The sequence below is a fragment of the Triturus cristatus genome, chromosome 7 (assembly GCF_964204655.1).
Source record: "Triturus cristatus chromosome 7, aTriCri1.1, whole genome shotgun sequence".
Classification (NCBI taxonomy): domain Eukaryota; kingdom Metazoa; phylum Chordata; class Amphibia; order Caudata; family Salamandridae; genus Triturus; species Triturus cristatus.
The window spans coordinates 1,735,026,128-1,735,046,600 of record NC_140590.1 but is presented as its reverse complement, the minus strand read 5'-3'; the positions used below and the strand labels follow the sequence as shown (position 1 = coordinate 1,735,046,600).

Here is a 20,473-nt window from a genome sequence, read left to right as displayed (position 1 = left end):
CCAGTCAATCTTCAACCCAGTAGAGGCACACAGGATAGCTAAGCAAGAAATTACCTACTTTCTAAAAGTGGTGTTTTCAAACACAGAATATAAAAATAATCTTTACTAAAAGATGCATTTCTACATTCTGAGTTCAGGCATACTAATCTCAATTTCTCATCTTGTCCCAATGGAAAGATATACTCGTAACATTTTACCAAGTTTTCCCCATTCTATCCTATCTGACAGATAGTCTTTCAACAGTGAAAAACAAAATATATTGTGTTTCACTATCAAGACATGTCACACACACCCGTACATGTCCTACCTTTCAAATACACTGTGCCCTGCCTATAGTGGTTCCTTGGGCCTACCTTAGGGGTGACTTGCATGTAATAAAAGGGAATGTTAGGGTGTGGCAAGTGGGTGCGCTTGTCAAGTCGACATGGCAGTAAAAACTGTGCACAGACACTGCAGTTGCAGATCTGAGAACCCTTTGAAAGGCTGCTCGTGTGGGTGGCACAATTAGTTCCACAGGACCACTAGCAGTATTTGATTCACAGGCCCTGGCACTCTCAGTGCACTTTACTAGGGACCTACCAGTAAATCAAATATGCCACTCATGGAAATATTAATCCATAATACAATTCACAATAGGAGCACTTGCACTTTAACACTGAACAGCAGTGTGAAAGTGTGCAGAGACACTAAACCAGCAAAAACAGAGTCAAAACCGGGAGGTCCAAAAGCAAAAAGACAGGGGAATCAGGCCAAAAGAAGTTAGGTGTAACACATGAGAGACAGGGGAAACACGCCAAAAGATGCCAGGTCTAACACCGCACATTGGAATATTTCTGCTCTGGAGGGCCATCCACCTGTGCTCTCTTTTTCAAGCCCTCCCACTCTCACTGCCCACGCCGATTCTCGTTTCTGCTTGATCTTGGGAGGTGAACAGGCCAAAACCGCCACTGTTACCCCACAGCTGACTGCCTCTGTAGCCTACCTCTGTGCTGCATCCATGCCTGTTGCAGAACTTCCGGCTGCAACAAATCAGCCCTGCCTACCTCCTCAAATTAAGAGCGCCGCCACCACCTTCTTATGTGTTTCGGTCGCCATGAAACGCTATGCCATTAGGAAAAAATATGCTAAAACTGTCCCTGCCAACCAGTGTCTCTGAACTGTAATTCAGATTGGCTGGCAAATTTCCCAAGTGACCTCACCTACTTCCCTAAGCTCTGCCCTCTCCCCGTCTGGAGACCAGTACCCTCTTCTGCCTTCCTTGGACCTTACCACCCGTCCCAAGACTCCGGAGAATGGTGGGGTGGGGGGTGGCAGGTCATGCTGTCCACCCCCAAAGAGCCCTATTCCCAATCATGGCTATCATTAAAGATTGAGAGATGTGTGTGGCATCCATCGTGATGCAAGAGATGGTCTGGCACCTCATTGGTTTAGAGGTAGGTTACACTGAATCACTAATTTTAAATGATTAATTTGGTGCAGAAGAGCCGCTTGGCTAAACTTGTGGTGGTGGCAATTTTTTTTTTTAAATGTATAATTTGGGCGTTTCTTCTGTGCGCACGATTCTACGTGTCACTGGTTATGGCACATAATTCACTTGTAGTTTACTGTACCAGCTTCTCTTGGTTCTTCTGAGACTGCTTCGCTTGATTCCAAGTATCAATTTCTTATTTCTTCACAACTTCTGTCTTTTATTGGGAGAAAGGGAAATCCATGATTAAGTCTCATCTCTGGCTTTTAATTTGGGGCATTCATACACAAAATCTTGAGTTTTATATAGATATTCTTGTAGGTACAACATTCCACTAGAGGCAGCCAGTTTAGTGATGCCTAGTTTGGTTTAATATATATTCATATTTGTTTGTTGTTACAGAAGGGTCAAACTGAAGGTAAGGGCTAGGTTTTGAGGACGTTGATTATTTTTTACTTGGAGATATCGGTGGTGACTGACGTATCATTGGAAGAAGTTAAAAGCAAAGCCTTTAAAGCTCAAAATAACAGGGGAAAAGACCAACTGTATCTGTAGGATGCAAAAACCTCCATCTGTATGCTTTCTTCTTCGTACATCGAAGAAAATGTCCAGCAGCCCACCTACTTTTTTGTGTAAAAGTAGAGCTTTAGTTAGTTCAAAACTAGCCTATTTGCTGACTCAAAGTCCTATTAATTTTATATGTCCTACTGATTTTGCCCTCTTCGAGAGCTAAACAGTAGGTAATTAATCCAATTTCTTTTGTGTTCCTCCAAAGGAAATCGGTCCAAGATAACATTATAAAGTAGAAATCAGGAAGGTTAAATTAACACTACAAGACCTAATTCTAAGATCACATTTATGACCTCTTTTCTGCAAGTCACCTTCTGCATCTGTCCAGAAATGGGAATGCCTTGTTGGCGGTTCTGTATAGCCGATTCTTGAATGCACCACAGAGCTCTTATGGCAAGTGCATAGTGAATGTGCAGCGCGGCATTTTGTGGGTATCTGCATAGCAGTGCAGGATGAATATAAATGGATACGGCCACTTGTGCTATTTATGGTAACTTACTAATATTGTCTGTGAATCTAATTTCCCAATTGAATGAGTCAAAGAAATGTACAAATCCACATACTACGCTGGATTGCCCACGCCACACTTTGAGGCTCTTTGCTGATTTGTGCGCGGATTCAATTGAAGTATGGTACTCCGACCTAATGCGACTATTTCAAGACCTCTCTGTTTCTGTCCTGTTTTAAAGGATTTTTTGCTTCATCACAAAGGAGATCTTGATCGCTGGATTGGTTTGAGTAGGAGGGATCCTGGCCAGCCGTGGATCTGGGTCGACGGCACCAAATTCAACAACACGTAAGTCCTGGTTAGTTTGCTTGACTCACTGCCAGACATCTTCAGTCACTAATCTATTGTGAAGCTGATCACACACCAACCTGTAGCCCAAAACTGCTATCCTTGTTGACCTGGGCCAATGAGGATAGGGCCATCAGCAGGTGCGTTTGTGTAAATTCGGCTTATCGTCAGACCCATTGCCAGGAGTTCTAATCCTGGCTTTCAAAACTTCATGAAAATAGTATTATTTTAAGTGTATTGGGTTGTAACTTTGTACAATGTGTTTTAATGTATGATTCAGAAATAAACTGCTATTGTTTACTGTGCCAGTTACATGCTTCCTTTCCTAATTTTAATGGATTCAGCGCACACGCACACCCACAGTCTCGCACACAGACATATCTCTACAAATCCTCGTTTGAGATTCACCTCCTGTAATAAAAGGGTTCTGTGTAAATCTGTCTGGTGTGACTTAGAAGCAGGTTGAACCAATGTCAAACACACACACACACACACACACAGTTACCCACACACAGTTACCCACACACAGACAGAGCCACCCACGCATAGAGCCACCTACAAAAAAAGCCACCCACACAGAGCCACACACATATAGGCACACACACATAGAGCCTCCCACACACACACAGAGCCACCCACACTTACTTACACAGAGCCACACACACACACACACACACACAGCCACACACACACACACAGCCACACACACACACCTAGATCTAGACACATACACATTCGCTAGCCGAGACCTAAAAAGGAAGCTCAGTTCCACGATGGCGGTGGCACAGACTTGTGGTTTAGGGCGGACGGCGCCTCGGGAACCAATAAGAATCCATACACGTCCCATATAGCACACGCCACCCCTCCCCGCCCGCCACGGCCAAGAAGCAGTAAAAGACGGTACCGCCCACGCAATCTAATGAGTTATGCATTCTCGCGAATACGTACAGTTCAACATTTTCAATTGTAGATCATAAGAACCCAGCAACGTTTTTGGTAATTTAGAGGGACTCCGTAGTTTTTTTTGCCGCGTCCCAATTTCATGCCTGCGTTAGGTACACAATAGCACCCACCATCCTACCAGTAGGAGGCGCCATATATCGGGTCATATATGCAGTAATGATTTCAATGCAATGATGAACTGAAACATACAAAAATTACCTATACTCAACTGGCAACTGATGTGGATAATATATATTCTCTGGCTCCTAATGACTCCAAAAGATTATAAGGTACTCCATATAGGTCACGTTTTATTCCTCTTTAACGGCCACTAGTGATTCGCTTTTGAATCCAAACAAACAAGGCGTGGTACTTACCGCGGGTCTTCGAACTCGACGAAAGCAAAAGGGAGCCCACCGCGCCGAATCTTGAGGTCGATGTCACGAATAGCGCCATATTTGTAGAATATGTCCTCTATGTCCTTGGTGCGAATGTCGGGTGGCAAGTTCCCAACATATATGCGGCAGTCATTGTTCGGAGCTAAGTGCTTCTTACAAGTGGGAGTGACTTTTGGTGAGAATGTGGCGGCGGCGAGCGAGCCCAGCTGCCAGTCGTTGAGGGAATTGCTTCCCTGAGGGAATTCTGAAATCGCCTTCGTTCTCTTCACCCTTCCAGCCGGGCCGTGTACGGGGTACCATGGTGGACGGGGATGATGCCATGAACACCACCATCTTTCTCCGAGGTCAAGCAGAAATGCCTCGGAGAAACGCAGCGTAATTTTCGGATTCGGGGGCGTGTTTTTCTTTCTCTCCTCTTCCCATTGGCTGGAATGTTTACATTCCAGAGGAGAGAAAGAAACTAAAAAACACGCCCCCGAATCCGAAAAAGACGGGGCTTAAATGGACAGACGCCCCTCTCCTCCAATGGCTGGCCTCCGTTTAGGAAGCCAGCCAATGGAGAAGAGGGCGGGTTCAAGCCCCACTACTGAAAAACATTAAATCTCGCCAAGCGAGACTGCGCAAGCGCAGCCTTCGCTAGCCGAGACCTAAAAAGTAACAACATCCTGCAAAAGCAAACACTCATAGGGGCTGCAAAATTGAGCAAACCATGTGAAATGTAAGCAGGAACAACATGGTTACATTAACACTTTTACACTCCCTATTCAGAAATCAGTGAGTGCTTTTGCCTGAAAAGTTAAGGACATGACTACAGGGCCCGATATCAATGTCCTTTGCTTATATATCCTTACAAAACGTAAGCAATATGATAAACCAGCATTAGCATAGCCAATAGGTCTCGCCTTTGGGGCCTTGTGTGTTTAGGCAGAATTTTTGGCTATGTTGTAGAGCATTGTGGCTGCTGTGCATTATGTTGAAAAGTTGGTTTTATGTTGCATTAGAGTATAGCGTAATTATATGGTGTGTAAATTTGTGGTGCTGCGCAATATTATGTGGAGTGTATTTGTTGTACTGAGTAGAGTGTAATTATGTGGCTTGTAATTATGTTGTACTGAGTGGTAATATGTGCAATGCATTTAAGTTGCATGAAGTAGAGTGTAATTATGTGCCTTGTAATTATGTGGTACTTAGTGGTATGTGGTGTGTATTAATTTTGCATTTATTTTAGTGTAATTATGTGTTTTGTAACTATGGCACACTGAGTGGTATTATGTGGAGTGCATACATGTTGGATTGAGTATAGTGTAATTATGTGTCATGTATTTATGTGGCTCAGTGTTATGTGGAGTGTTTTTATGTTGCATTTAATAGTGTAATTATGTGGTATTATGTGGAGTGTATTTATGTTGCATTGAGTATATTGTTATTATATGGTGTGTATATATGTGGCATTGAGCGTTCTTATGTGGAGTGTATTTGTTGCATTGAGTAGAGTGTAATTATGTGGCGTGTAAATATGTGGTACTGCGCCGTATTATTTGGACTGTATTTATGTTGTATTGACTTCTGTGTAATTATGTGGCTTGTAATTATGTGGTACTTAGTGGTAATGTGTAGGGCATTTCAGTTGCATTGAGTATAGTGTAATTATGTGGCTTGTAATTATGTGGTAGTTAGTGTTATGTGGCGTGTATTTATGTTGTATTGAGTTCAGTGTAATCATGTGGCGTGTAACTAAGTCACAGCGAGTGATATTATGTGGAATGCATGTCGGGAGCGAGCATCAGCGCGGCTGTGTGCCATCAGGTTTTAATTATCAGCATTGGCGCGCAGTGTGCCAGATTGAAGGCAGGCTGCATTCCAATCTCAGGTTACTTGTTTTTAATTCACTTCGACCATTGATTGTGTCCATGTCTTAAGTCGATTTCAAGACCTCTCATGATAACAACAACAATGAATGAATCAAAGTGATTTAATAAGCGCTGCTCCTTCGCGTGCTTGTTTTAGGCAGGGGAAGATTACGCGATTTGCCCAGCCTCACAGGATGTTTTGCCGACACCGGGGCTCGAACCAGGTTTCCCAGTTCTAAATCTGTGGCCGCAACGCCACATCCTCTAAACTCACGTCGCTTTGGTTTCCAGATGCAGATCTCCCTGGAAGTTTGAAGATTTCCAGATACTGGCCATCGGCGCTCTTTGTTGTCCTGGCTTTGATCTTGTGATGTGTGAAAGACTCTCTGACAGTGATCTGTGTCCTGGAGCCTAATGTGTTCATGCGCTTGACGTCCAGCTCTGTTGCCGTACACTCGGTGTCCCAGCTGCACCGGGAGGGGCTGGGCTAGAACCTGCCAAAAGCCGTGCAGTCCGAGGGGGGATGGTAAATGCTCTGTTCAGCAACAGCATGCATGGGCTTTCTTGTATAGCGCACGACTCTCCACTCAAGCGCTTCAGTGCGCGCAAAGCTGTTGAAAGTTGTTGCCACTAAGAGGGGGGCATAAGTGGACACAGAGCAACCCTGCCTACCAAGAGAGGGATGGGCTCCTTAAAGACTGGACGGGATGTATGCTCCTTGGGAATTCACCAATTCCGAAGCAAAACAAAATTGGCAGAGTAAAATAACCTAAAAAAAAAAAACGCAGAGCACCAAAGTAAAATAAATAAATCCTGGCAAATCTGTGACTCACGGTGTAGTCTCCATTCTCAAAGACTAAAACTTAGCTTGAGGCAGTGTTTATAGCTACCACGAGGTTCATTCTTAAGGAAAACCACAAAAAAAAAAAGCGAGCACCACCTGTTTCCAATTACCGCCAACGCGAAAATTGGAGACACATGGGGTTGAAGCTTGCGCCCGAGGACCCTAGGCCATCCAACAAACAAGGCAGGACAATCGCCCACCGTGCACCAATTGCGTGCTGATTTGCATATGGCCAGGTCTTAACAAGGGTGGCATGGTGAGCAAAAGAATGATGGATTTAACCCAGATCTCTTGACTGGGGGTGAATGTTTTGATTTGTTCTGCATTCCGTCCATCAATTGTGTCTTTTTTGCTTTCTCGCCCTAAGTGCACCAGGTATGCCCAGACGTGGGTCCTGGGCTCACTGTGCCACTGGAATCAAGCTATCCTGGCTGAAGAGGGGTGAAACCCCGAAACCGGTCCTAGGATGCTTGTTTCCGGTCCAGGGAGGACCTGGCTTGGCAGTTCGGGCTGGACTGTTCCCATGAGGCACAGGGTCAAGACTGATTTGCATATGGCCAGTTTTAAACTGGGATGGCATGGTGAGCCAAAGAATGATGGATTTAACCCAGATCTCTTGACTGGGGGCGAATGTTTTGATTTGTTCTGCATTCCGTCCATCAATTGTGTGTCTTTTGTGTTTTTAAAAAAGGCACATGCACAAGCCAATTGCGGGCTCAGGAAAAAAAAAGCACACACGGGCGTTTGTTCAGAGCTCAAAAGCCCTTACTTAATGCCTCGCAGAGTAGCGCAAGTGCGTTGGCTCAGGCGAGACCTAAAAATACCACATCCCTGAAGGCAGAGCCTCATTTTGTTTTCCAATCCACACATTGCAGTAACTCCAGGATTGGTGCATTAGTTCCAAGCCCGGGGAAATCAAAGACAAGAAAACAAAAGTAGCGCTTCACTGGCAAACTCTGTAAATGTGGCGCTAATGTGTTTGGGTGTGAATAAAATCAATCTGGCCACTTTGCTGCTACTCTCTTACTTTATTTATTTTTCATATTTTTAACCTTTTATTCCTGATGCTGCACTTTGGAATTCAAATGTCAGAAAAATATGGCATTTTCAGCAAAAGTGTTTCTTTTTAGGATCCATTTTACAAAGGAGCAAATAAAAGAAAGGAGAGGAAAGAGAGTGAGAACCGCTTCTTGAAGTCCCTGTTTTCAATAAGAGAGGAACTGCTAGACAAGAAAGAAACTTTCTGGGGGGAAGGGCCTCAAAGATGGGGGCTCCTCTCAACCCTCAAGTTATTCTTGTCATGGGGTGGCGACCAGCGCAGGTCCTGCTAATGGGGGAAGACTCTCAAACGATGTCGATGGCAGGATTGAAAATTATTTAAAAACAGTCCCGTCCAGCTCAGCCAACCTTCCTGATGTGCAGCTAGAGCTACAATCTACCCCTCTTCTACCTAGCTTACTCGGCTTGGAGCCCAGCTTGATAACCCAAAACCAAGGGCCTCATGAAGACACCTTTAATTTTAACTCGGACGTCCCTGCTCTTCCTGCAGTGATGGACCTGTTGACCGGCGCTGACTCAGCTCGTTTCCAATCCCCCAGGATCCCCAGGTTCATGCTATTTGGGGCCCCTCGTCCTCCGATGCCTTGGATGCAAAAGGTACTAGTGCTTGTGCCCAATAGCCACAAAATCCTGGCTCTCCAGAACCCCTTGGAGAGCACTTCTTCTCTGTCTCAGACGGCTCAAACTCTCCGGCCGAATTAAGCTCTTCTTCTTCCAGTGGCTGCCACCTCTCTGAATCCAACTTTAGTAATGCCTCTAAAGGGAGAAGCATGGTTCAAAAACAGAAGCATCAAGGGGCGAAAAGTAGGGGGAAGAAGATAGATAAGAGAGATCGGCTCAAATGGGACTACTCTGGATCTCACCTCTCTTTTTCCTCCAATGGCGGACCTGCAAAGATGGCCTCTGCCCTACAAGATCAGACTGCAGAACCTTCTTTGGCTGCTATACTGTCTTCAATTAAGCAATTTCAGGAAGAAGCCAGGGTAGACAGCCAGCAGGCTAAATGTGCTGCTAAAAAATTACAGGGGGGTCTTCGAAAACTTAACAAAACCTGCTCTGACGTATGTCAAAAAGTGACCAGGGTGGAAGGCCGAACTGAAAGTCTTGAATCTGAAGTCGTAATACTCAAGCCAATGCTCCTCTCAGGGGGATCAAAAGACGGACGTCATGTGGAAATTGGAAGAATATGAACAAGCAACGCCGAAATAACCTCCGCCTCATTGGGATTCGGGAGGGAGTGGAGGGGGAAGATCTTCAGCGTTACATCAAATTTTCTCAGGGGGTCCTTTCCCGAACTCACCGAGTGGTGTTGGGAACACGAAGTCCAACGAGCTCACTGCTTCCACTGTACTCTTAAAAAAAAAAAAAAAAAAAAAAAAAAAAAAAAAAAGCAGTCTGGCAATTCTAATGAAGCCACAAGACCTCAAGCCGTCTTGGTTTTCTTCAGGAACTTTTTATCAAGACAGCTAATTTTCGATCAAGCTCGACAGTACTCTCAGAAATGTGTTGAGGGGGTATCTTTCTTCGCCAAACCTGACTTTTGTCATACAACTGTGGAACAAAGATGGCCTGTCCGCCAGTTAACTGCCCCATTTCAACAACTCGGAGCACAGGTCTTTCTCATGAATCCTGCTAAGCTGAAGGTCATACTGAACGGCGCTTCACGAGTTTTTACTTCAGAAATTAAGGCTTAAGAGTGTCTCACTGGACTTAAAGCCAGAAAAATTTCAAACTAATGCTATTCCTGGTTTAGTATGGTTCTAGTTAACCTTTGACTAGATAGTAAAAAAAAAAAGATTTTTTCCCCCCTCCCTTTTTTTCCGTTTTTGCTTTCTATTTAGTATTCCTTTTTTTGCTTGTTATTTTTTCCTTCAAGAGACACACATAGAAGGCTCTCAGTTGCATCTTTTAAACACTTTGGGATACAAGGTTATTGGGGGTACATCGCAAGGAACTCGAACTAGGGGTGTAGCTATTTTAGCACGGTTTAATTGTTTACCTCAATCTACCCGAGTCAAATCTGATCCCCAAGGAAGATGGGTGTTTGCAGAATGTCGTATAACCCCCACCTTTTCCTTCACCCTCTGCTCTATGGGAGTGTTCTGGATAACCCTAGCGTTCTAGATTGTGTCTCGGCAGAATTGGTACATTGGCCCCTCCCTGTCATCTTATGCGGGGACTTTAATATAAATTTACCCTGCAACTGGGGGTCAAATTCTCAAGTTCGTCTGACTACTCGCAAACCTAAAGTGTTTCAAGCCCTTAAAAATCTTAAGCATATGCATGGGCTTGTGGGTGCCTGGTCTCATTTAAACCCAACTCTGCCAGGCTACACATTTTTTTCCGCACCTCACGTCTTTTGCACGCTTGGGCATTTTTTTTGTGGTTTCCTCCTCTTTAATTCATAATAGTGAAATTGATTTACTTCCCCGCATCCTTTCTGACCATAATCCCTTAACCTTCAATATTCAGGGTCTGATTATCCGCAAGGAAATCTCATTCTGGAGTTTTGAGAGAGCACTCCTGCTAGATGAAGGTTACCAGACTTGTATGAAACAGTGGGTACAGTCCTTCCTTGATATCAACCTAGGCTCAGCTCCCGTTATGGTAGTTTGGGACACACTAAAAGCTTGTGTTCGGGGTGAAACCTTACAATTTTCATTGAGGAAAAACCGGCAGGAGAGGGCACAGTTGATGGAGCTACATGCAAAATTAGCTAAAAAAAGAAGAAAACCTTATTTTGGCTATTCAAGTGAAGGGGGAGATAGATACGGCTCAACTGGCAGTGGCGGCTGCCAGGGCTGAGATCTGCTCAATTCTGGCTGAGAAAGCCGCCTCCAAGTGGGCTGCTACACGAGAAAAAGAATATGAGTGTAGCGAAAGGATCGGCCATCAGTTGGCAATGAGAATGAGACAACAGACCACCTCTATTGAAATCAAACAAATTAGGACCTCCTCAGGGGTTATGACTAGCAATCTGGAAGAAATTTGCACAGCCTTCCGCAAATTCTTTCAGGGCTTATATTCAGAGGAAACTGCGGCAGCTCAACCGAATGGGCAATCGGAGTTCAACCTCTACTTGGACCCAATTGTGCTGTCATCCCTCAGTAGAGACGAGCGGGAGCAACTTGAGGCTCCTCCCTCCTGGGATGAAATCGCCATGGCCCTGACCAATCCACCCGAGGGGAAAGCTGCCGGGCTTGACTGTATCCCAGTTGAATTTTAGAAGGCCCAAATCGAAGATATTTTTAGTGCTGTAGTGACGCAAATCTTTTATGGTGCCTCTCCTCCTCAATCCTGGTCTATAGCCAAGATTATTGTCTTTCCCCAAAAAGATAAATCTCCCAACAGAAATGGCCTTGTATCGCCCTATCGCCCTTATAAACAGTGATTCAAAGGTATACTCTAAAATGTTTGCCTCACGGCTCTCGGTCAGAATTGAAGGTCTCGTGTCCAGGTGGCAGCATGGGTTTATTCCTGCCAAAGGCACTACTGAGCATATTCGGAGGGTCATCACTCTGCTTGACGCTGCACAGGTTTCAGGGGACCCGATGACTGTAATACTTCTAGATGCCGAAAAAGCATTTGATCGGGTCTCCAGGAATTTTCTCTGGGGCGTCATGCAGAAAATGAATTTTGGGCCTAATGCCATCCAGGCCATTCAAGCACTATACCTTACCCCTATGGCGAGGGTGGCTATTAACGGGACTCTAACGGAACAAATAAAAATCTTGCGAGGGACCCGACAAGGTTGCCCCTGCTCCCCATTTCTCTTTGCTATGTACATCGATCCACTCATTAAAAAACTTGAGGGAAACCTGTTTATACAAGCAGTGAGTAGATTTGGCCTAGTTACTAAAATCATGGCCTACGCCAACAATATGGCTTTGGTTACGCCGGATCCTGAGAAACCTATTCCTGAAATCGAGGCTGAGGCCCACTTCTTTGGTTCCGTATCAGGATATAAAGGGAAAACTCAAATTATAATCAACAAAAATGTCACCTGGAACGATGGAAGAGTAGTGGCCAAAGCTAAATACTTGGGCATCAACATCTTGGCTGATACCGACCGCATAGTCGGCCAGAATATGGACCTTCTTGTCTTAGAGACAAAAAGTCTTGAGCCGCTTAAACAACTTGCATCTCTCCATCGTTGGTCGCTGCAATGTTCTAAAAAAGATTTTTTTCCCAAATTTTTTTATATTTGTTTATAGCCATACCTTTAGAGTTCAATAAAGCAACACTCTTAAGATTTAACAGGTTATTTTCTCAGTTTGTGTGGGCATTCTCTCAACCTAGGAGGGCATACAAGTTCTTGTCCCTACCTCGGGAAAGAGGGGGGTGGGCGCTACCCAATTTAAGAATTTACTATTGGGCTACTGTGTTACAATCATGTCCTATATTACTGCAAGACTCCCCAACCCCAGCGGTAGGTCTACCCTCACCTTTTGAACTTGTGCTCGGTCATGACGCCTGGGGTTGCTTGTGGCGGCAGTTGGAATTTGGATATTACAGAGGAGTATACAAGGTTTTCACTGCCGTTCGCAAGAATTTAGGTATTGATAGATTGAATTTTTATATGCCTATCAGGAATAATCCCAACCTACCTGATTTCTTTAGGCCATCGTACTTACAAACCTGGATTGATAAGGGTGTAAAGAAACTAGGTGACCTTTGTTCACCTCAGGAGGTCTTGTCTTTTGAAGAACTTCAATCTATCTATAATCTAGACAATAGTGACTCTTTTAAGTATCTTGTTATTAAGTCCTTCTTCCTTCGGAAGACAGGGGGGCCCTCAGGCTTTGCTAACTGCGAATTGATTGGTTAACTTTGTGGAACTATACCCCCATGCATTGGTATTATTTACTATTTTCTCAATAACTTCATGCCAGACGATCTGTCTATAGTTTCAACCAAGTGGCAACAAAAACTGAATATTTCTAACTATGCTTTTAGCTTAGCGCTTAAAACCGCCCAAAATTATTTGCTGACTGCTAGTCTTCAGGCGAAGTTTTACAAAACATGTTTTTTTTTTTTATTTCACTCCCTCTAGGATAGCGAAATGGGGGACTGGGAAAGGTACACACTGGCCGCTCTACGCAGAGTTTAGCATTGACTCACTTCACATGTCTGCTACATGTGTAAAACTGGGTCCGTTACTACATAAAATTTAATCCTTCCTAGGTCAAGTGCTACTCCAAAATGTACTTCTAACGTCCTCCACTGTCTTACTTGGCATACAGAGCTCAATAGACAGAACGGGGGGGCCTTAATATTCGTCGCCATGGCCACCTACAGGCTGTGCATCGCGACGGCCTGGCTGGACCCTGATCCCCCATTGTTTGCGCATTGGCTTGCTCGGTTTTATTTAATCTTTTCTCTTGAAAAAGCAACCTATTCTAAAGAGGGTCACCGGGCAAGGAAAAAAGGGTTAGTCATCTGGGTGCCTCTTACTCGTTGGTTAAACCGGTCAAACCCCGAAGCAAATGGGGATAGTGGTTAAGGATTGTCTCTACCCAAATTAGGACACTTTTTTACTTGAATGTGTCACTCTGTCCTTTTTGCTGTAATATTGCACTGTTCACTTTATCCGATGCCCCCTTGTTAAATTGTTTAATATATACTCTGCTGTGGTGCTTTTCCTCTTACCGATGTACTGTTGCACTGGTCACTTTAGCTCATGTTTCTTGTTATAACTATCAATTTGTATCCCTGTTGTGGTGTTCTTAGTCTAATGAAGTATTGGTGTACTGGTCATTTTATCACGTGATTTTATCCAACTTGATGACATTTTTTCTGCCCAACTGCTCGGGGAAGCATTTTATATTGTATTTGGATACTTTGGACTTTGACACTTCTGCTCTCACGTGATTTATGATAATAGGCTTTTGATGATCTGGCACTCTGTAAATTTCCAGGGGGGGGGGGGTGGTTACTACGCATTGTATTTTTCATTTCCTATGTTTTTTATTCTGTGTTCACTGCATATTAAAAAATTGAAAATTTAAAAAAAAGAAAGGGGGAAGGAGAGAATTGGGGGGCGGGGAGGGGGGCAGCAGAAGTGGCCACTGTCCTTGTCTTCACTGAGCAGGAATAAGAGTCCTGTTACTTCTCTGCCGCTCCGCCCGTCCTCGAACGCCAGGCTTTATCTATAGGCCTTGGCGATATCTTGCGTCCTGGGACGCATTTTCAAAATAAAATAGTTGGGGAAAGGAATCTTTGGAATTAAAAAAGTAGGGGCACGCCGTGCCCTGCCGATCGCGCCCACTTCGACCACAGGGCTGGATGCGTCTCAGCAATGCCCTGCCCTTCGCCCCCTCCCCAAAGTCCTGTCACACTGTTTACTTCCTTCCATATTTTAAGTCTGGTCACATAACCTATTTACTTACTGTTTGTAAAGTGACCTCATTCCCACAGTGAGCGGGTCTCCTGAGCACAGCACCGTTAAGGCCCTCCTGTATCTTCACTGAACTCCGATTTAGATCTTTCAAGGTCAACAGCCTAGAGGTGCTTCACTTTGTTGCTGCTCATTGTCCCTGTGTTGTGAGTGTGACCCTTACTAGGATGACCCTTCGCAAACCGTTGTTTCCTCTTAAGGGAATCACGTGTCACTTTGTCACACTTCCTCTGTTGAACGAATACCGCTATGACTTCTTCCTTTTCCAGTTCGTGCCCACTACGTGCGCCCTGCTGCGCGATGTTACACATGCGCCCAGAGGATCGCTAGACTGAGGCCCGACTCACAGGAAGCCACTTGGAGCGGGCTGGATGTCTTCTGGCCGGTGTCTGTCCTGCCAGACTCCCGTTCACAGGCAGCTGAACTTGTACAATGGGCTCCTGTTATGGCACGTGAAGGCTTTTCTGCTTTAGAAGCCTTTGGGTACATTTATTCTGTTATTAATGTAAACTGAAGAAAAGCCCTGAAATTGTTTTCTTCTTGTTCCAGGTTCACGGTCGAAGATCACTCGGAATGTGCTTACCTTGGACGTGGCAAAATCAAAAGCTCCGAATGTTACAGCTCGCGAAGGTGGAGCTGCACTAAAATGTCCTAATGTGAGGAACTGCAACAAAAATCATTGACCACACACCGTTTTCGTTCGTGGCATTGAGAGAACATATAATACAGTTTTCTATCGGGAAGAAAGTCACGCGATTTGACATCAAAAAATATGCATCTTCCTAGAGAAACTATTGCTCTTTGATTCTGGTATGCGGGCTAAAAAAAACAAGCCTTGGTAAATGCATTAGCTTTCGCTTATGTGTTTATTAATAATTTTTGTTTAAGTTTTAGCTTGCTGAGCAGTATAAATTAAAGAAAACATGAATGAGGAGGTGCGGTGCGGGGGGTTAAGGAAACCGGAGAGCAGGAAGGTGTGGGAGGAGGGCGCGGATTTCGCAAGCGCTGTGCAGGCGAAACCTAAAAATGTGGTCAAACAAATGGCGTTGTGTTGTGCAAAATGAGGGGCATATTCACGAGGAAGTGGCGGTGAAACAGCACCGTTACCAGATACAAGCAAACTTTACTAAATGTCTACATAATCAGTCAATTCAACCCTGATTGTAATAGAGGGAGCACGACTTTGGGAACACTTGTAAGTGCGAGTGCTCACTGGGTGGGATTAAAGAGCAGGCGAGACTTCAGGTGTGTAGTGATTGTGTGCGGGTGACCCGTATATGCCTCATGCGCGAGTGTAGCATTTGAAAACAAAAAGGCCCAGGCCACATATTTTACATTTGTAATAATTACAAGTGAAATTTGTTTGCTAGTTAATTGTAATAAATGCAAATATACCGTGGGTGTTTGTTTACATGAGCGCCGAAGAGAAATTATTGAGAAGGAATGTCAATGGACCATTCGGAAAGTCTCAATCTCGGAGTACCTAAAGCTGTAAAATGTTTCTAGAATTTCCTACTTTTGCAGTTAGAAAAGCATTTCACTTTCCCGAGCACTTCTTCAAATCTTCTCATCATAGTTTTTCATTCAGTAAATGATCAAATTAGCTTTCTATAACCACTTACAGGCTAGAAAAGGCGAGGCCTGTCCCTGGTTTACTTGATCATACTCGGGCTGCTCCGTGACACCACGCTATACTTCTGCGAATCAGGAGAGGAGGCAGCAGGGTCTAATCCCACTCTTGCTGAAAATCGTCACAGGGTAGGGTGGGTTCAGTAATACTTGCAGACCCCACCCACCCTGTGACTGCTTGGAATGGGGTCTTTCAGCCTGAAAAGTGATTGACAAGTAGGCTCAGGAAGTATGATGCCTTACACTGCTTGAAAATATGACTCCTCCGCGTCATAAGTGGATGGTCTCTTGAGACCCCGGAAATTGCAGGTCAGGGCTGGCACTTGGTCCGCCCTTGCCTACTTACATTTAAATAATGCGCATGTTTCATTCCTGATAGTTCTTGGCTGCCTGACTCTCGTGTCAGTCAGAACGAGAGGCAGTCAGACGGCCATTGAGACAGCACTCGGCGCAGGCCTTAACCGTAAACCTTGGAAATTTTTTTATATTAGGAGGTGTTATGTGGATGGGATTTCAATTAGGGATTACCATATAAATAACATAGAAATCTAGGTGGGCGGAGCACCGACGCCCTGTACAAGCAGCCGCCCCTGCATCCTAGTCACTCTCCACCACGGGAATGCAGTACCGTAAATTAACCACCCACAGCTAGAGGTTAAAGCAAACCCCATCGCAGAAGCACCCCCAGCCCTGCCCTTAGGGGTAAGGGTCCAGACAGCTGTTATATAATAAAATACAATAATGAAACAAGGACGCTCTGAGACACAGTGAAAATGCCAACGCCCTCGGGAGAGGAGGAGGAGGCGTAACGGCCAGAGCAGGTGCCTTGGGACCTGGAGAACCAGCTTCTATTCCCGGGATCGACTCAACATCCTGTGGTTCTGGCCAGATGTCTTAATCTCCACCCGTCCTTGTTTTGTTATTTTCTTTTGATATATAGAACAGCCTCCATACACTATAAATCTAGTATTATTCCTGCTGCGAATGGTGAGTGCACGTTGCTGGGGAGGGAGGAGGTGGGGGTTAAGACTTTAAACAATATGCAGCGTTAACTAAAAGAAACCAGAATAATGGAGTGGAAAGGATGTGGCGCAGTGGCCAGAGCTGTTGACTCGAGAGTAGTTAATTGGTCAAGGGAAACTAATAAGAGAAGATGAGGAACAAGCATTTGCAAATGCAGGACAAGTGCTACAGCCAATAGAAATGGAGGAAACGTAAGTGGCAAGCACATGAACCAATCAAAAGCTAGGAAAGAGGGAGGGCGGCTTGGAAACCCCTTTTAAGTTTGTTAATAACAATAGATTTCACAAGCGCTGTGCAGGCGAAACCTAAAAAGAGAAAATATGTGGTGCACATATCAAGCTACTTGAGAAATGGTCAAGTTGATCAGTTTCACAAAAGCACATTTTGTGCTGGGTGAATCTCTCACAAGTTGCACTGAAATTCAAAATAGTCGTAATAATTGTGGTACAATTCATGTGTATATATGTATATATTAATTTTATGTTTTGATTTCTAGACTCAATCATCTTACAGACTTGGTATTTGGAGTGGTTTACAAAGGATTGTGTAAAGCCTATGCTGTGGCAACCAATGAATGGGAGGGCATTTTTCTGAAAAATGATTTTGGCTTACAGACCCTTTACTTCATTGCATCACTGAAAGGACATTTGGTAGTATGAGGTTATGAGAGGATATTTGGAAGAACCACAATTACCTGAAATATATTCAGGTCCGCGATAAACCATCCAGAGAACCAGCTGTGTCCTGCACTTATCTGTAAATAATTAAATGCATTATATGGGCCTGAACATATAACATAAGGACAATCGTTGTAAATAGGAAATGAATATGGTCTCCTTTTGATATATTTTGTTTGTTGTGCATTTGTGAAGAGGGGGTTCTGTAACAGTTGTGACTAATAAAAGAAGATGTCTCACCTTGAGGAAGACTCTTGTTTTCTCCCTGAGAACATTAAGTGCATTATTCATCATTTTCACACATTCTTCAGACGGGGGCAGGGTCTGGAGGGATGTGAGGAGACTTGCGTTTTTAGTGCAATGACAAGTTATTGGCTTTTAAATTGCCATAATACAGAAAAACAATTTTTGACCGAACTTGATAGCTTTCGATGTTTAATTAGGAATCTATGTTCCACCCCAAAAATGTTTTTTCAACTCAACTTTTATAAATAAGAGAACTGTGAGTGTCCTATATATTAACAATGCAAGCCGCCCATTTTTCTGTGTCAAAATCTAAATTTTGAATGAGAAAATTGTTTTGTCAGTTTCTAGCTGCCCACTGTGGACACTGCTCACCACTTTACCAAATCAGCAACCTTGTATTACTCTATTGCTTATCAGCTGCCTTTGTTTTTCTTCTACACTTGAAAAGCCATCAGTCAGATATGAGACTGCTATATAGAGCTTTTGGATGGCAAATATTATGTTTCAAGGTCCTTCTTAATCTGTAATCTGCGGAAGATGCTCCATGAAGCAGCCACATGGCATACATTGCTAATCACTGCCTGTAAGACATTGGGTTATTAGTTTAGGACGTTGAATGCTCCACTCAAGTAATAAAGACGATTCTTGTAAGGGTGAACCAAAAGTCGCTAAATTAACATGTGTGTAACCCTCTGGTAGCTTGGCACAACTTAAAGGCAATGTCTAAAATGTTTATGCAGCACTCAAACAGTAATAAAGTGAAAGCCCCACACAAGCAAAATCTCATACCAATTTAGAAACTAGGAATGTTTTACTGAATAGAATGACACCAAAACAAACATCAAATCAGTAGAATAGGAGATATGAGTTTTTTAAAGTTTTAGGTGAAAATAGCGACAAAAGGCGCAAATTGCCACTCATTGTTATCGGGTTGGGCTGGACATGGGTAATGTCAAAAGTTCAGGCCTGTTGAGCTAGAGCGCAGGTCAGACCCAGGGACCAGTTTCATCCAGCTGGAGAGTTACCTTCGCAAGCCGGTGCGTGAAGAGCTGCCATTCGTGCCATCTACGAGAATGTAGTTGTCGGTGCACGGAGCACATTGGGCATCACGGAAGGTTATCGTACTGTTACAGATCAGGGTATCTAAAATATGCCCACTACCACGGATAGAGTAATCTCACAGTTACACGCACATACATTCATCATACGCTAGGGCCCATTTCACTAACATACGCTCAAATACTCTACCAGCAATAAACCTGTGGGAAGAAAACTCCTAAACCACCCTGCATCTATATCTAAGCGATAGGACCTGATTATAGTGGTTGTCCTTGAACATACTATAAACAATTTATAAACAATAATCAAAAATATACTCAATAATTGACAAGGAAAGAAATATTCAACACCATGTTTAAAAGTTATATTGCTTTATCTAAAATTAGTCAAAATAAATCAGAATAAATCATTTCTCATAGTTACCTATTCTAAATAAGTGTCAGAACGAGTCAGGACCAGTCTCTTGGCAAAGTCTCTCAGGACAGTCCTCAGCATCAGTCCTCAGCAACGCAAGTTCACGCAGCGAAGGTAAAATGGCAAGTGGCAAAAGAGTGGGGGAAGCCCTCCCTAAGCTAACAGTTTTTATAATGAAAAATACAATGGAAACTCACATAAAATTGACAAGTAAAACTGTATCACTGAGCAGAACGAGAAGGAAGAGATGTAACATTGCAACATCTGAAAATCTCCGCTCAGGAAAAGTCACAGGACGTAACCACGGAACAGGAACCAAGAAACAGAAACTATTAAAGTATCTAACTCATTCCGCTTCCCTCGGCAGCCGAGCTACAGCTCATTGTTTGTTTCAGAAGCTCCCTTGTTCACCAAGGACAAATCATTTCTTTTGGAGATCCTCCAAACTGCTGATGTCCTCATGGAAATTTTCATTCAAGGACTACGGTCAGTTGTCTTCAACCGATTTCCAGCAGGGGTCTCCCTTGCCACATCACAGATTGCGCCAAGGCTCAGCCAGGCTTCAAAATATTCTCAGCCATTTCATAAAAGCCTCCATAGGCCACAATAGACCATCTTTAATTAAAGAGACAAAATAAAGGTTACTACAGCATAATGATTAAACAGTGTTAACCCCACTAATACCCTTATGTGTATGCATTTATCTAGCTTTGCGACATAAAAAGCATTAATTCAGACAGCGTTTTGTGCTCAAAATAAATAGCACACAGCAACGTTTAAACATGAAAACTTGCACGTTATTGTAAATACAGAAACAGCAAACACAAGCTAACCCTCGTGTAACTTTCTCTTGTGTTAGGACAAACAAGTTGATTAGTGTAACACACTTGCACAAGACAAATAATTAATTGTTAATCATTAATAAATTAATAAAACGCATAGACATGCCAGAGCTTCAAAAGCCCCAGAATTTTCAAAATGAAAACTCTGCTCCAGCAATCCCCCCTTTGGTGATTTTATCACCAAATAAACCCCCAAAAAAAAAAATTAGTGAAAATTTAGTCCCATTTTAGGAGAAATCAGAAATGTCTTTTCCCCTTA

At 43.6% G+C, this 20,473-nt stretch overlaps 1 protein-coding gene across 2 annotated transcripts in view; it reads left to right on the top strand.

Annotated features, from left to right (window-relative positions):
- LOC146812935 (C-type lectin domain family 2 member D-like) overlaps window positions 1–17,898 on the top strand; it is a 185,314-nt gene extending 167,416 nt beyond the window's left edge. For both annotated transcript variants that reach the window (XM_085619979.1, XM_085619980.1), the window contains exons 4-5: window positions 2,728–2,834; window positions 14,874–17,898. In XM_085619979.1, coding sequence (XP_085476105.1) covers window positions 2,728–2,834; window positions 14,874–14,979 — 213 coding nt within the window. In that variant the 3' untranslated portion in view covers window positions 14,980–17,898. The remainder of the gene's footprint in view (window positions 1–2,727; window positions 2,835–14,873) is intronic.
- Window positions 17,899–20,473: the final 2,575 nt, after the last annotated feature.